General features: G+C 56.9%; 1 protein-coding gene across 4 annotated transcripts in view; it reads right to left on the bottom strand.

Annotated features, from left to right (window-relative positions):
- Nucleotides 1-1,245: 1,245 nt before the first annotated feature.
- The window catches only part of BSN (bassoon presynaptic cytomatrix protein), a 112,234-nt gene continuing 101,045 nt past the window's right edge, over nt 1,246-12,434 (bottom strand). For 2 of the 4 annotated variants that reach the window (XM_049777288.1, XM_049777289.1), the window contains exons 6-12: nt 9,965-12,065; nt 8,890-9,671; nt 8,689-8,785; nt 8,058-8,189; nt 7,800-7,854; nt 7,443-7,535; nt 1,246-4,970 (exon numbers count right to left, since the gene is read on the bottom strand). In XM_049777288.1, coding sequence (XP_049633245.1) covers nt 7,814-7,854; nt 8,058-8,189; nt 8,689-8,785; nt 8,890-9,671; nt 9,965-12,065 — 3,153 coding nt within the window. In that variant the 3' untranslated portion in view covers nt 1,246-4,970; nt 7,443-7,535; nt 7,800-7,813. Of the gene's footprint in view, nt 4,971-7,442; nt 7,536-7,799; nt 7,855-8,057; nt 8,190-8,688; nt 8,786-8,889; nt 9,672-9,964; nt 12,093-12,434 lie in introns of all 4 variants that reach the window. The other 2 variants (XM_049777286.1, XM_049777287.1) reach the window with 2 other exon arrangements.

Below are 12,434 nucleotides of genomic sequence, written 5' to 3'. Positions count from 1 at the left end.
TATAAACTCCTAATATGCTCCCCGGAAGCTGGACATTGGTGGGTCTAAGTTCCTGGAATGAATTTCTAAGAGGGACCAGGGAGAGTAAAGAGGGCTGAATGCTTGCTCCGCATGTTGGAGACTTGGGTTCCATCCTTGGCACTGCACCCCTGGACCCTGAGCATAGCAGGAAGTGATCTTCAGCACTTGGGTACTGCCAGATGTGATCCCAAAACCAAAACAAAATAAACAGATTAGAAAGTATTGTACCTTCTGGCGTCTCTTTTGGGGTCACACCCTAGCAGTCCTCAGGGCTACTCTTGGTTCTGAACTCCACTCTGTTGGGGGAGCAGGACTCAGCCCTGGTACAGTGGTGCGACAGGTCTGATAGTCTGACAGTTTGGTGCGGTGGTTCAGAGCTCCTCGGGGGCCACCAGACCACACTAGCAGTGTTGAGAGGGCCAGGGAATGCTGGGAATTAAACTCAGAGCCTTGCTCAGACTTGACATGTACTCTACCATTTTGAATTATCACCTTAGCCCAGTGCTTCTCCAATAGTGGGGCACGCCCCCAGGGGGGCTCGAGGCTCCGTAAAGGGAGGCGCATTTGACCTCGACACTGTCATAACAAGCTAAGCCCCGTGTTGATGTCTCTGTATGTCTCTGGAGCTGAGAGTTGCTGTGTTCTGCTTCAAACCCGCTTCGAAAAGCTATGCGTTGCAAAACGTGCTCATTGTAGCCATTCATCCAGGCATCACCTCTGATGAAAAAATCAGCTCAAATTATTTTATATATTTTTGTTTTTCAGGTTAAAAGTTTTATTTTTAATAAAGATACTATTTACAGTTGCACGGGGGCGTGAAACATGTTTTCTTCTTCCTGGGGGGCATGACAGAAAATAATTGAGAAGCACTGATCAACAGTTCCAGTTTGGGACCGGCTGGTGTAGGGCTAGTTGGCAGCACTAGGGGGCAGCACCTGATCACCTGCTACCAGGGAAACTAGGTGGCTGGGGGCACATTCTTCAGTGACCGAACAGCTGTGCCCTCCAGACCCAAACTAGAGACCTGCCTGGAGTGAGGGCTTCTCGTTTGTTGGGGGACCTACTGTTTTTACACAGCTTAGGGGAGACCTAGTCCTGGCCTTGCCAGAATTTACGCCCTTTCAGTCCTTTTCATCAGCCATAGACATGATGGTCATAAGTTTGAGATTCGTTCACTTGCCTACGCTCTCATTTCAGAAACCATCCCAGAGACAGTTGAAGATCGTTTATATCAAGTCCTTTTATTCTGATACCACAGAATTACCTTGTCACAATACAGAGGGAGGGACACTGAAGTACCACGAGTTCTCACAGAGCACAAGAGGACGGCACACAATTCACAAGGTCATGTGGAGGACTCGGGTCATTGCACTTACAACTGTAAACTTGTTTGTTTGACTTTGTACAGCACTCTCCCCCCCCAAAATAAAGGAGAGAAGAGAAAGGGAGAGAGATGAAGGGGGGGAAGGAAAGGCTGAGGGGAAAGCAAAAACAAGACATGGAAGCTAGCAGGAAGAAAGGCGTTGGGTGCCACCACTCTCCAAGACCTTCTGGTTGGAGAGAAGCAGCTGATTTGATCCCAGAGGCTGAATGAGGCAGATACGCACGCACAGACACTCACACGCTTGCTCACATGCACACACAAGATCTCTGAAGACTTCCATGGCACTCCAGTGCTGTCCCACCGCATAAGGTGGCAGGGATGCTGGTACCCAGGGAGACAGAGATGACAACACTGAGGCATTCCAGTTGATCAGGCCTGTCCCTCATCGGAGTCACGATGACTACTATTTACAGAGTTGAGGTGAGGGCAAGAGGGAAGGAGGGGGTCCACACTGCCATGGCAAAGGATTTGCCTGGAAAAGCTTCCCCCAGGCTGCAGAAGACCGGCCATCACTGAGGCCACGACTGCTCTTTGTTCTAGGACTAAGTAGACAGTGGGGCAGTGTCACTGCAAAGTGTGTGCGTTGGGTTCCAAAGAAGACAGAGGAGATGGTGACTCTGCAGATGGAGAAGGCTTGGAACATGTCCCAGACACCTTTGCTTACTGGAGACGTGTTTTGATGTTCCTTCCTGCCCAAGGCACTGAATGCCACTCCCGACCCTCTAGCTGCACTAGCCAGAGTTATGGCTGCTCCAGCCACTTTCATGAGGAAGAGATGTGTCTTTAGGGGGTGGGGAGTGGCAGATGTCAGAAAGTTCAAAGTCAGGACTTGGCTAGAAAGGAAATCTGAAAAGTTGCTGTGCTGGAGTCTGGTAGAGGCTGCCCACCTCTGTTGCCTTCCCTGTTCACTGCCCCTGGCCCTATCCTGGCCTTCAGTGTGAGGGAATCTTGTTGCCCCTGGTATCCAGCTTCTAGGCCCTCCCTGTACAGACCTGGCCCTGGCTGCCCAGAGGTGGAGTGGTTCCCCCTCAGCCCTTGCTTGGGTGGCCTCATTCAGTCCAGACCGGATCCGTGGGATGAGGTGGGTGTTCAGGAGGATGGTTGAGGCCCAAATCCAGAGTCTCGGGCCCCATACTGAGTGAACAGCCTGTCCCCTAGCTGCCAGTAGTGGGCCAGGATCCTTCTCTGAAGTGGAGTATAGACCTTAGAGAAGAGCATGAGAAATGTGGACCCCTGAGAAATGCATGGAGCAAACCAGAGCACTCTGGAGGAAGGCCAGGCCTCAAGGGGTTGGGCAGAGATGCTGCTTGCACTCCTGGCTTACCCATGGGGAAGGTGATGAGCATTAGGGGATGTGGGAGTCAGAGATGGGGATAAGCAGAGTTTAGGCCCTGGGTACAGACGTGGTGAGAGTCACAACAGTACCTTTTTTGTTTGTTTTGCTATGGAGAAGCTTCCTACTTGTCTCCTGAAAACCTCTGTGGACACTTACTCAGTCCAAATGTCACGGTCAATTGTCTTCATTACAATTGCTACAGGTTCTGCTTTTCCCAAGTATGTGACATTCACCCCAGCCTAGATCTTTTGATCCACAGGCCTTTGAGCATCCATATCACAAAAGAGAGACACAAAGTAGGGGCAGTCAGTAGCCCTGGAGCCTTGGACGGAGCCAAGTCCTGTCCCTGCCTTTGTCTCTCTGGCCACAAACGCAGCCCATCTGTTCCCGATTGCGAAGGGGGTAAGAAGAGATCTCATCACAACTTTCAGAACATTCATGCACACACATCCTGTGTGGGCTCCCACCTGCATGCCTACACCGTTCCATTCGCCACGTTGGTCAGAGAAAGCCGCAGAGCATGTGGGGCCTTGCACTGCCTGCCCTGCAGCCCAGCACATCCAGTCAGGTGCCAAGCCCAGCAGGTCCTCACTAGCTTGTGCGGAAGTCAGCTAGAAGCACTCCCGGAGGAGAGATCCTGAGGCAAAAAGAACGCCAAGCGAGAGGGTTGAGCATTTAAAATGGATGAAGTCGTGCAAAGAGGCTGCGAGCTGTGCATGCTCCACTGCGGGACAGGCGGTGGCTCGCCTGGCAGCAGCGAGTCCTGCCACAGGTCAAACATGCCACAGACTGAGAATTTCACACACACAGTGGGAGGGAGCAGGGCTGGGGGTTTGATATGCGCATATCTATCTGGTTTCTCAATTGCAAGGTTTGCAATTAACTCCTTATACATAACATGGAATTTATTAAATATTAACAGTTGTCTTTGAGGGTTTATATTTCATTGCATAGAACATTAGAGATGAGACTTGTGGCTGTGCCCAAGATGAAGGGAGGCCCCCGAGGGAAGGGCCTGAGGGAGGCAGGCTGCCCAGTCCACCAAGTAGATGGACGGTGCCATGCTCCCTGACACAGGGCTCTGGGCCCTTCCCTTGGCTGGCAGAAGCCCTGGCCCCTCTGCTCTGAGCATGCTCATTGGTGATGGCTTAAGAAGGACTGGAATTGCACAGTAAACAGAGGCGGGCTGAGGGGTCTCCCTAGACCTCGCCCTGGAGTTGTGCTCTTGGTGGCCTGCTGCCCACTATTGCTTCTAAGTCAACATTCTCCCTGTGCAGAGCAGGGGCAGAGCAGAGAGGAAACCAAACCATCTGTCACAAGGTGGTGGTGGTGGTGATGGTGGTGATGGTGGTGGTGGTGGGGAGAGGCAGGGAGGGAGCGAAGAGAGAGAAAGGGAGGAGGAGAAATGAAAGAAAAAATGTTTATGAGGTATACATGTAAATCAAAACTGAAATGATTAAGGCTGTTCTTGAAATCAAAAGAAATCCCCAGGTATACGATTGAGGAGCCGGCTGGTGGAGATAATGGTGGTGCCGCTGGGATGCTCACGATGGCTGGGGGGATGGCTTTGAGATGGTGGCAGGTGAGCTAGGACGCTGCCACCCACGGGCTGGAAGAAGTCTCAGCCAGTGCCCATGCTGTTTTCAGTCCTATGGCCTCTGATTTCAGCGATGAGACAGTGGTAGGTCCTAATGTTTGTAAAGTTTTCCCAACCCCACACTAGCCACGTGGAGGTCTGCTCCGAGGCCACCCAGAGGAGTTCAATGATTGGGGCAGGGCCTTGTGGCCACCGAGGGATCTGGGCCAGCTGGAATGTGAAGGATACTGAGCCTGGGGTCCCCAGCCCTCAGTCAAAGCCCCTCTCCAAGGCTGTGGAAAAACTTCTGGCATCGTGAAGGGAGGGCAGCATCCATCAGAAACAGGCAGCGTGCTCCCAAACTCTGTGTATAACTCATTGGAAGCCCGGCTGGCTTGCTGGGTGGGTGGCCACTGCGAGAAGAGCAGCTAGACACATCAGAGGCCTCCTCCCGGCGACAGCAAAGCCCAGAGCAGCACAAGGAACCTGGCATCACCAAGGCCCACGGGGGTTGTACCAGTGTTGTCTCTCGTCCAGCAAGGGGTTCACTCAGGCAGCTGCTGTGAGGAAACAGCCCATCCTGACCCAAAGCCAGCCTGCCACATCCCATTGGGGCACATCTTTGGGCCAAACGGTTTGCCAGATTGTAGATGCTGGGAAAGAAAAAGGAAGAAAAGGGGAGGGAAAGATGGGAAGAGAGATTTTAGTCGGGAGCTGTGAACAGTGGCTTCTTGGTGTCCCACACTGTTCTCCATGGTGCCTGGCATGTTCTGGCCTCATGAAGTCCGTCGCTAGGGATGGGCCGAGGGACTCGTGGGCAGTCTGCATAAACAGAGATAAGGATGGGGTGGGGTGGGGTGGGGAATGGCCAGGAAGACCATTTCTATAACTTTTTTTTTCTGTTTGGCTCGTAAGAGGCATGGAGATAGAGTTTTGTGTCAAATGCACAGTGTCCCAGCCCACATGTGAATCAGCTGTAGAGTAAATCAGGAGGCACAGAAATGCTGATGGCTTATTCCAGGTGGGAGCTAACTGCCAGAACTTGAAGAACCCCTTAAACCACAGCTGGTGCTGTGAGCCCCTGTTGTGTGGCAGAACCCCAAATAAACCGCACTCTCGGTCTCTCTCCAGTGAAGTAGTCTCGGCTCCAGACCAAGGAGCGGGTTATTCCTTCTGGCCTTCCCCTGAGCCCACTTCTGATGGCATGTTTGTTCTGAAGCAATTCCAAGGCACGGTGTGGCTGAGTGGGACAGCGACAGGGTGCCTGTTGTCAAGTGGTGAGGGTAGGAAGGACGCTGGAGAGCTGCTCTGGGGCTACTGTGATCAGAACATATTCCCTATTCTTTTTTTTTTTTTGGTTTTTGGGCCACACCCGGCGATGTTCAGGGGTTACTCCTGGCTGTCTGCTCAGAAATAGCTCCTGGCAGGCACGGGGGACCATATGGGACACCGGGATTCAAACCAACAACCTTTGGTCCTGGATCGGCTGCTTGCAAGGCAAACGCCGCTGTGCTATCTCTCCGGGCCCATATTCCCTATTCTTAGCTGAACAAGTCCACCCAACTGGTTCCTGACCCCCTAAATTTCACCCTTGAGTCCCCCTCGAAAGGGCTCTGCTGCACTGACTTTTTAAAACTCTATTTTTTGGGAGGGATGTTTTGGGGGTCACACCTGGCAGTGCTCAGGGGTTAATTCTGGCTCTGCACTCAGAAATCGTTCCTGGCAGGTACAGGGGACCATATGGGATGCTGGGATTCAAACCACCATCCGTCCTGGATCGGCTGTGTGCAAGGCAAATGCTCTACCACTGTGCTATCTCTCTGGTCCCTAAAAATCTTTTTTTCTTTTGTTATTTTTTGGTCACACCCGGCAGCGCTCAGGGGTTACTCCTGGCTCTACGCTCAGAAATCACTCCTGGCAGGCTCGGGGGACCATATGGGATTCAAACTACCGTCCTTCTGCATGTAAGGCAAATGCTTTACATCTATGCTATCTCTCTGGCCCCATAAAAATTCATTTTTAAGGGGCCAGCGAGGTGGTGCTAGAGGTAAGGTGTCTGCCTTGCAAGCGCTAGCCAAGGAAGGATTGTGGTTCGATCCCCCGGCGTCCCATATGGTCCCCCCAAGCCAGGGGCAATTTCTGAGCGCTTAGCCAGGAGTAACCCCTGAGCATCAAACGGGTGTGGCCTGAAAAACCAAAAAAAAAAAAAAAATCTGGGGCCAGAGAGATAGCATGGAGGTAAGGCGTTTGCCTTTCATGCAGGAGGTCATCGGTTGGAATCCTGGCGTCCCATATGGTCCCCCGTGCCTGCCAGGAGCAATTTCTGAGCCTGGAGCCAGGAATAACCCCTGAGCACTGCCGGGTGTGACCCAAAAACCAAAAAAAAAAAAAAAAAAATCTATTTTTAATTAAGAATATTTGGCTACATCCAGTGGCCCTAAGGGATTAATCCTGGTTCTGAGCTCAGGCTTGGGGGACCCTATGAAACATTGGGGATAGAACCCAGGTCATGCAATAAACACCCTGCCCACTGTGCCATTGCTCCACACCCCCCCCCCATGCTGTACTGTCCTTTTGCCTGATCCACAGTTCACCCAGCAAATCCTGGCACCAGAGTCCCTGAGGGTGCTGGTCCCCATCCTCTCTGGGCACATCCCACAGCAGCTGCTTCTACTCCCTCATCCCTCACCCACCACTGTGTCCAGGGCAGATCCAAACACCCTATCCCCAATACTTTGCCTAGAAAAGACCCAGGGAGCCCATGTGATGTGCTTGTGCTTGCCAGAAGGGGGCGTTCCCAATCTCTCCATCGGGGCTGGCAGGAGCAAGAGCAGGGCCAGAAACACAAGGAAGGGGCCTACACCCCAACAGTTCCTACCCCTTCTGTGAGAACTCATCCACAGAGGACCCACATTGTGGGCCAGGCTTTGCTGCCCTCGCTTCCTTCCACCCCCTTGACTACCTACCTGAGGTCTCTCGGTCACCTCAAGGACTTTGGTCTCCCAGGGAACTTCCAGACTCCCACCCGGCCCCTCTGAGCTCACGCTGGGGAACTGAAGGGGGCTTGTCAGAAGAACCTGGGTTTCACCCCGCTTCTGCCCACTTGCCCTGGTCCTGACACTCACTGTTATACGCAGAGTCCAGAGCTGCGCCCAGGCCTCTGACTCCAGAGATTTTTCCACAGCAATGATAACATCTCCCTTCATGTCTTCAAGAGCCTGTGGGGCATTTACAGAAGAGGATGGGGAGCAAGCTGCAGCCCAGGGGCCAGTGAGCGCCCTAGGAGGGTTTGGAGAAGGCCCAGGGCTCTTTACTGAGTTGGTCCAGGGCCCCATGATAGGGCTCCCTCCTGCTCCTCTCCTCCCATACCCAGAGTTCCTACTCCTACTACACAGCTGAGGAGCAGATGCCTCCCAGAAGCCGCCTTGGGATCCCTTCCCTCGCTTTTTCAAGGGAGCATGGGCACCGAATCTCATACTCACCCAACAGGGCATGGTCACCAGAATGAAGAAAATTTTTTGCCAAAAGCAGAGACGGCTGTGAGACAGAAAAAGGAGAGAGGCTTTAGGAGGCTATTATTAGGGCCGATCCCTCCTGTTCAGGGCTTCTTGGTCGAGCACAGCCACTCAGGCACGGGAATGGCCCAGAGGACCACTGGGTAGCAGCAGGTGGGCCTCAAGCAGGCCTGGGCCCCTGGTGGCTGAGTCTCAAATTGTCTCCTTGACCCGGGCTCTGCCTACCTTCCGTCAGCTTGCCAGCCTGCTCAGCTGCGCCCCCTGGGAGGATCTTGGAGAACACACTCTCTCCTTCGGCACCGGGTTGGCCAGCAGGAGCTCCAGGGGGACCTCCAGGCTTGGCTCCAGCCTTCGCGCCTGTCCAGGAAGAAAGTACCATGAAGCCTGGGCCTGGCTGGGGCCCCTGTAGAAGAGCCACAAGGGATGGGACCCCGGGAACGCCACAGGGAATGGGAACCTGGGATTCCAGGGATGCAGGAGAGGCAGGCTGGAAAAATAAGGAGGATGAAGAGGGGAAAGGAAGCTGAGGAGGATAGAGGGGAAGCAAGGGGGAAAAGGCAGAGGATGCTGAGGGAGGAGGGAGGGGAAAGGAAAAGGAGTGAGTAAGAAGCCCTGGGCTGGCTTGGGCGGGCCTGCCAGTCCCTACAGGGCTCCAGCCCAGAGCTGGCAGGCAGAATGGCCCCCACACTGGCAACCCTGCTGGCTCACTGGCTTATTTTAAACCCAGGCAGCCCACCGGGCACTTGCTCAGGGAGCAGTGAGGAAACAAGTGCAGGGAAGTTCAGGATGCTGGGAGGTCACAGAGGGGACCCCAGGCCCTGAGATCTTGTGCGAAGGCACCGAGAGATCAGCTCACCTGCAGCAGGTCCTGATGGTGGCTGCGCCTGCGCGGGTCTCCCTTGCTGGGGTGCTTTGGCTGGCCCTTTAGAGCCATCGGCCTGTTCTACCCGTGGCTGAAACAGAATCCCCAGCTGAGATGTCATCCTCTGCCCAGGCCTGGAGTCCAGGGGCTGACCCAGTGGCCACGACTGAACCCCCACCCTGGGCCTATACTTACTGCTCCTGCCGGTAAGGGCCCTGTGGCCGCAGCTGGACCTGGCTGAGGCTTTCCTGCTGGCTGGCTGGCGGCAGAGGCTGGGCCCCGGGCGCCCACCTGGCCTTGCTGCTGCAGCCGGACCTGCTGGGGACCTTGTGGCGGCTGCTGCTGCTGCTGCTGTGGCTGCTGCTGCGGTGGGGCCTGGCGTGAGGCTGCAGCCGAGGGTGTCTGCCGGGAGAGCGGAGCTTGGGCCTGCTGCGGCCCCGGCCCTGTCTGCCGGCCTTGCAGCTGCTGCTGTGCTTCTGGCTTTGGCTGTGGTGCGGCGGGTCCAGAGTGGGCCTGCCGGGAGCCCTTCTTGCTTTCGGAGGGATGGTGGTACGCGGAGGGAGTGCGGGACGACTGGGAGTAGTCAGCAGAGCTGGGGTACCCAGGCTGGCTCTTTTTCTGCATGGCTGGGCCAGGGCTGGGCTGAGGGTGAGGCCGGGCCTCGTGGCGACCCAGGTCTCGAGGGTGGGGTTTAGCAGCACGCCGACCTGGCTCCTCACCAGCGTGGCGACCCGAGTGCCGCCCGTGATCACCATGGTGCCGGTGTTCCTTGGCTGAGGTGTGGCGGCTTGGACCACCCTCCTCATGCTGCCACATGCCCTCCTCGGGGGGTTCATCGTAGTCATGATAGCTGTGCCTGGCAGGGCCTCGCTTCTGGGAGGAGGAGACTGCGTGGCCCCCGTGGTGCCTGAATCGGTCAGAGCGGGCATCCCGGGGCTTATCAAACCAGTCTGTCTCCTCCTGGCCCAGGTGATATGCTTCAGAGACCAAAAACAGAACACGGTCAGCCCCCAGACCGGCTGCGTGTGGGGAGTAGCTGAAGCCATGCAAGGAGACCACAGAGGGTGGGCCACTGCCACAAGCATCACACCAGGTCCCTGCCCCCCTCCCGCCACTGGGGTCAGGGCACAGCAACCAGGCAAGAAGGGAAGCCTGTAGCAGGGCTCGCAAGACAGCTGGGGGCCCAGAGCCCTACGGCAGGCAGGCGGACAGGCAGGCCTCCCAGGTCCCAAGCATCACAGAAATTACCCCCGGCTGCCATTACCATTACCTTCACTGTCGGAAACTACGCAGTGGGAATCATCCAGGATGTAGCCTTCTTCACGCTTATATGTGTGGGCCCGCGGCCCGTCCTTGACGTGCTCCTGGACGTCAGGCATGGAGTGGCTGGAGCAAAACTGGGGGCAGGTATCCCCAGGAGGGAGGGTGCCCCCGGCAGGGCGGGGCCGCCCCAGCGGGCTGACAGGGCTCTCCTCTTCGGAAGCCTGGCTTCGCATGGGGGGCCGGGCCCGGCCATGGGCCATACCCAAGGACGAGGGCTTGGAACCCCCCTTCTGGTGTCGGTCCATGACCTCCCGCTCCCGCTCCCGCTCATATCCCTTGGCCCGGCCACTGAGGTCGTGACTGGACAGCTTCTCCCCACTATAGGCAGAAGTGACCCGGGAGCGACTGCTCCCGCTGTACATGCGGTCGTCCTCCTCCACTGGGTCCCGGCTGGATACTCCGTAGTACCGCTGCTGCTCGTACACGTTCTTCTTGAGTCCGTAGGTGATTTCATCCTGGAACTTTCTTCCGCGAGAGGCCAGGCTGCTGCTGGCTGAAGGGGAGGGATAGGAGGCCAGGTCTGACTCCACGTCCTTGGCCTCTTCGATTGGGGAGAACTTGGAGATCTTTTGCTCCATGCCCTGCTTCCGGTGCTTGCTGCGCTTTGAGGGGATGGCGGCTGGAGCGAGGCTCTTGGAGGGATGCTTTGGCCCCACGGGTCCTGGACCGTATTTCTCTGCTCGCACCCCGTACCTATGGTCACTGTCACTGTAGTAGTGGGTGCCGGTGGGTCGGCCATTGCTGTCCATGCCCCGGTGGTGGCCGCTCTTCCCCCGGGGGTCATATGAGTCCTCCTCGGATTCCTCCTCTGCTCTGTAGCAGCAGGGCATCACCGGCCCCTCCAGACCACCTGGCTCCCCGGGCTCCTTCACCGGGCGCCCACTGCTGCTTGGTCCTTGGGGCTCTAGACGCTGGCTCTCGGGGGCAGTGGAGGTGCTGTCCTTGGTCAGCTCGCTGATGTCGTCAATCATCACGTAGTTCCGAGGGACGTTCTGTTCCAGGTTGGTGTAGTGGGAGTCAGAGGGGTAGGTGGGGGCTTGGCCCAGGCCCCCGCTGCTGTGGTCGCTGGTCCGGGCCAGCTCAGAGGCCTTGCTCTGCTCGTAGCTCCCCGCTGGGCCACTGTAGCTGGTCTCAGGCTGGGCTGAGGACATGGCCGCAGCGGGGCTGGCGATCACCTCATAGTTGGTCGGCACTTTCTGTTCCAAGTCGGCTAGGGTTGTCTGCCGTGGCTTTTGGTGCGGGGCACGGCTGTCGGCCGGGGCAGGGTAAAGAGCGCTCTGTGTGGCCGGCATGGGTGTTTGGGCTGTGTAATGGCCGGTGGGACGGAAAGCTTGTTGGCTTGGCGGGGTGGGCTCAGCTGGGTAGCTGGTGCCAGGAGGAAAGACAGGGGCTGCTGGATACGTACTAGAGCCAGGGTATGCGGGAGTCTGGTGGGCTGGGAATCCGTTCTGACTCGGTCCACCACTGCCTGCAGCATAGGGCTGTGGCTGGAAGTGGGACCCTCCTGTGGCTGGAGGTGGGAACCGGGGCTGCTGGAAGGCGGTGGGAACAGAGGGAGTGGCGGGAGCAGCGGCAGCGGCTGAGAAGTCTGCGTACTGGCCGGCAGGCGTGGCACAGCCCTGGAGCCGCAGCTGGTTGAGCTCACTGTCTGATAGGTGGTCACGGTGCTCGCCGAGGCCCCGCAAGGGCGGGTAGTCGCGGCCGGGGCGGTCTTTGGCCAGAGACTCTTTGCGCTGTGTGATCCCTAGCTCCAGGTACTTGAGCTTGGCATCGATCTCCTTCTCCTCCTCATCCAGCTCTGCCTGCTTCTTGCGCAGCTTGGTGGACTCGTGTTCCACCAGCCGCAGGTCCCGGTCCAGTTCTCGGAGCAGGCTGGCCTTGGTGGCAGGGACAGCAGTGGGCCCTGCCAGCCCACGCTGCAGCAGGCTGGCCGCGTACAACTGCTGGGAGGCCTGGCCTGCCAGAGGCAGGTGAGCCTCCTCTGGAGGGGGACTGGGAAGTGTCCGCTTCACCTTGCGGGCCAGGCCGTTGGGTGGCAGCGCCGACACCTGAGACAGAGGGGAAGGGTGGCAGCACTGAGACCCAAGGTGTCAGTGGCTTAGCAGGGCACAGGGCGGACAAGATCTGGCTGGGCTCCACAGTTGGCCCCCGAGCACCTTGAGGCTGCTCTGCCCACCCCATCCTGGGAGGGAAGGCCGGGGTCTGTTTTCAGGGCCTTTGGGCAGTGAAGGGCTCAGTGACGCTCACTATGGTGGATTGGGCTTGATTGGCAGTAGTGGCTGACAGGAGTGAATGGTACCTACGGGGGTGGGGAGGGCACATGCTGGCTAGTGGTGGCTCTTGTTTTCCTCCTACCTGTCCTCTCTGAGGTGACCTGCACTGTCCTACTACCTTTCCCCAACCCCTGTGTGCCACCC

This window comes from Suncus etruscus, chromosome 7 (assembly GCF_024139225.1).
Source record: "Suncus etruscus isolate mSunEtr1 chromosome 7, mSunEtr1.pri.cur, whole genome shotgun sequence".
NCBI classification, from domain to species: Eukaryota; Metazoa; Chordata; class Mammalia; order Eulipotyphla; family Soricidae; genus Suncus; species Suncus etruscus.
Note: the sequence above shows the minus strand (reverse complement) of the source record. Positions and strands in the feature narration are given on the sequence as shown.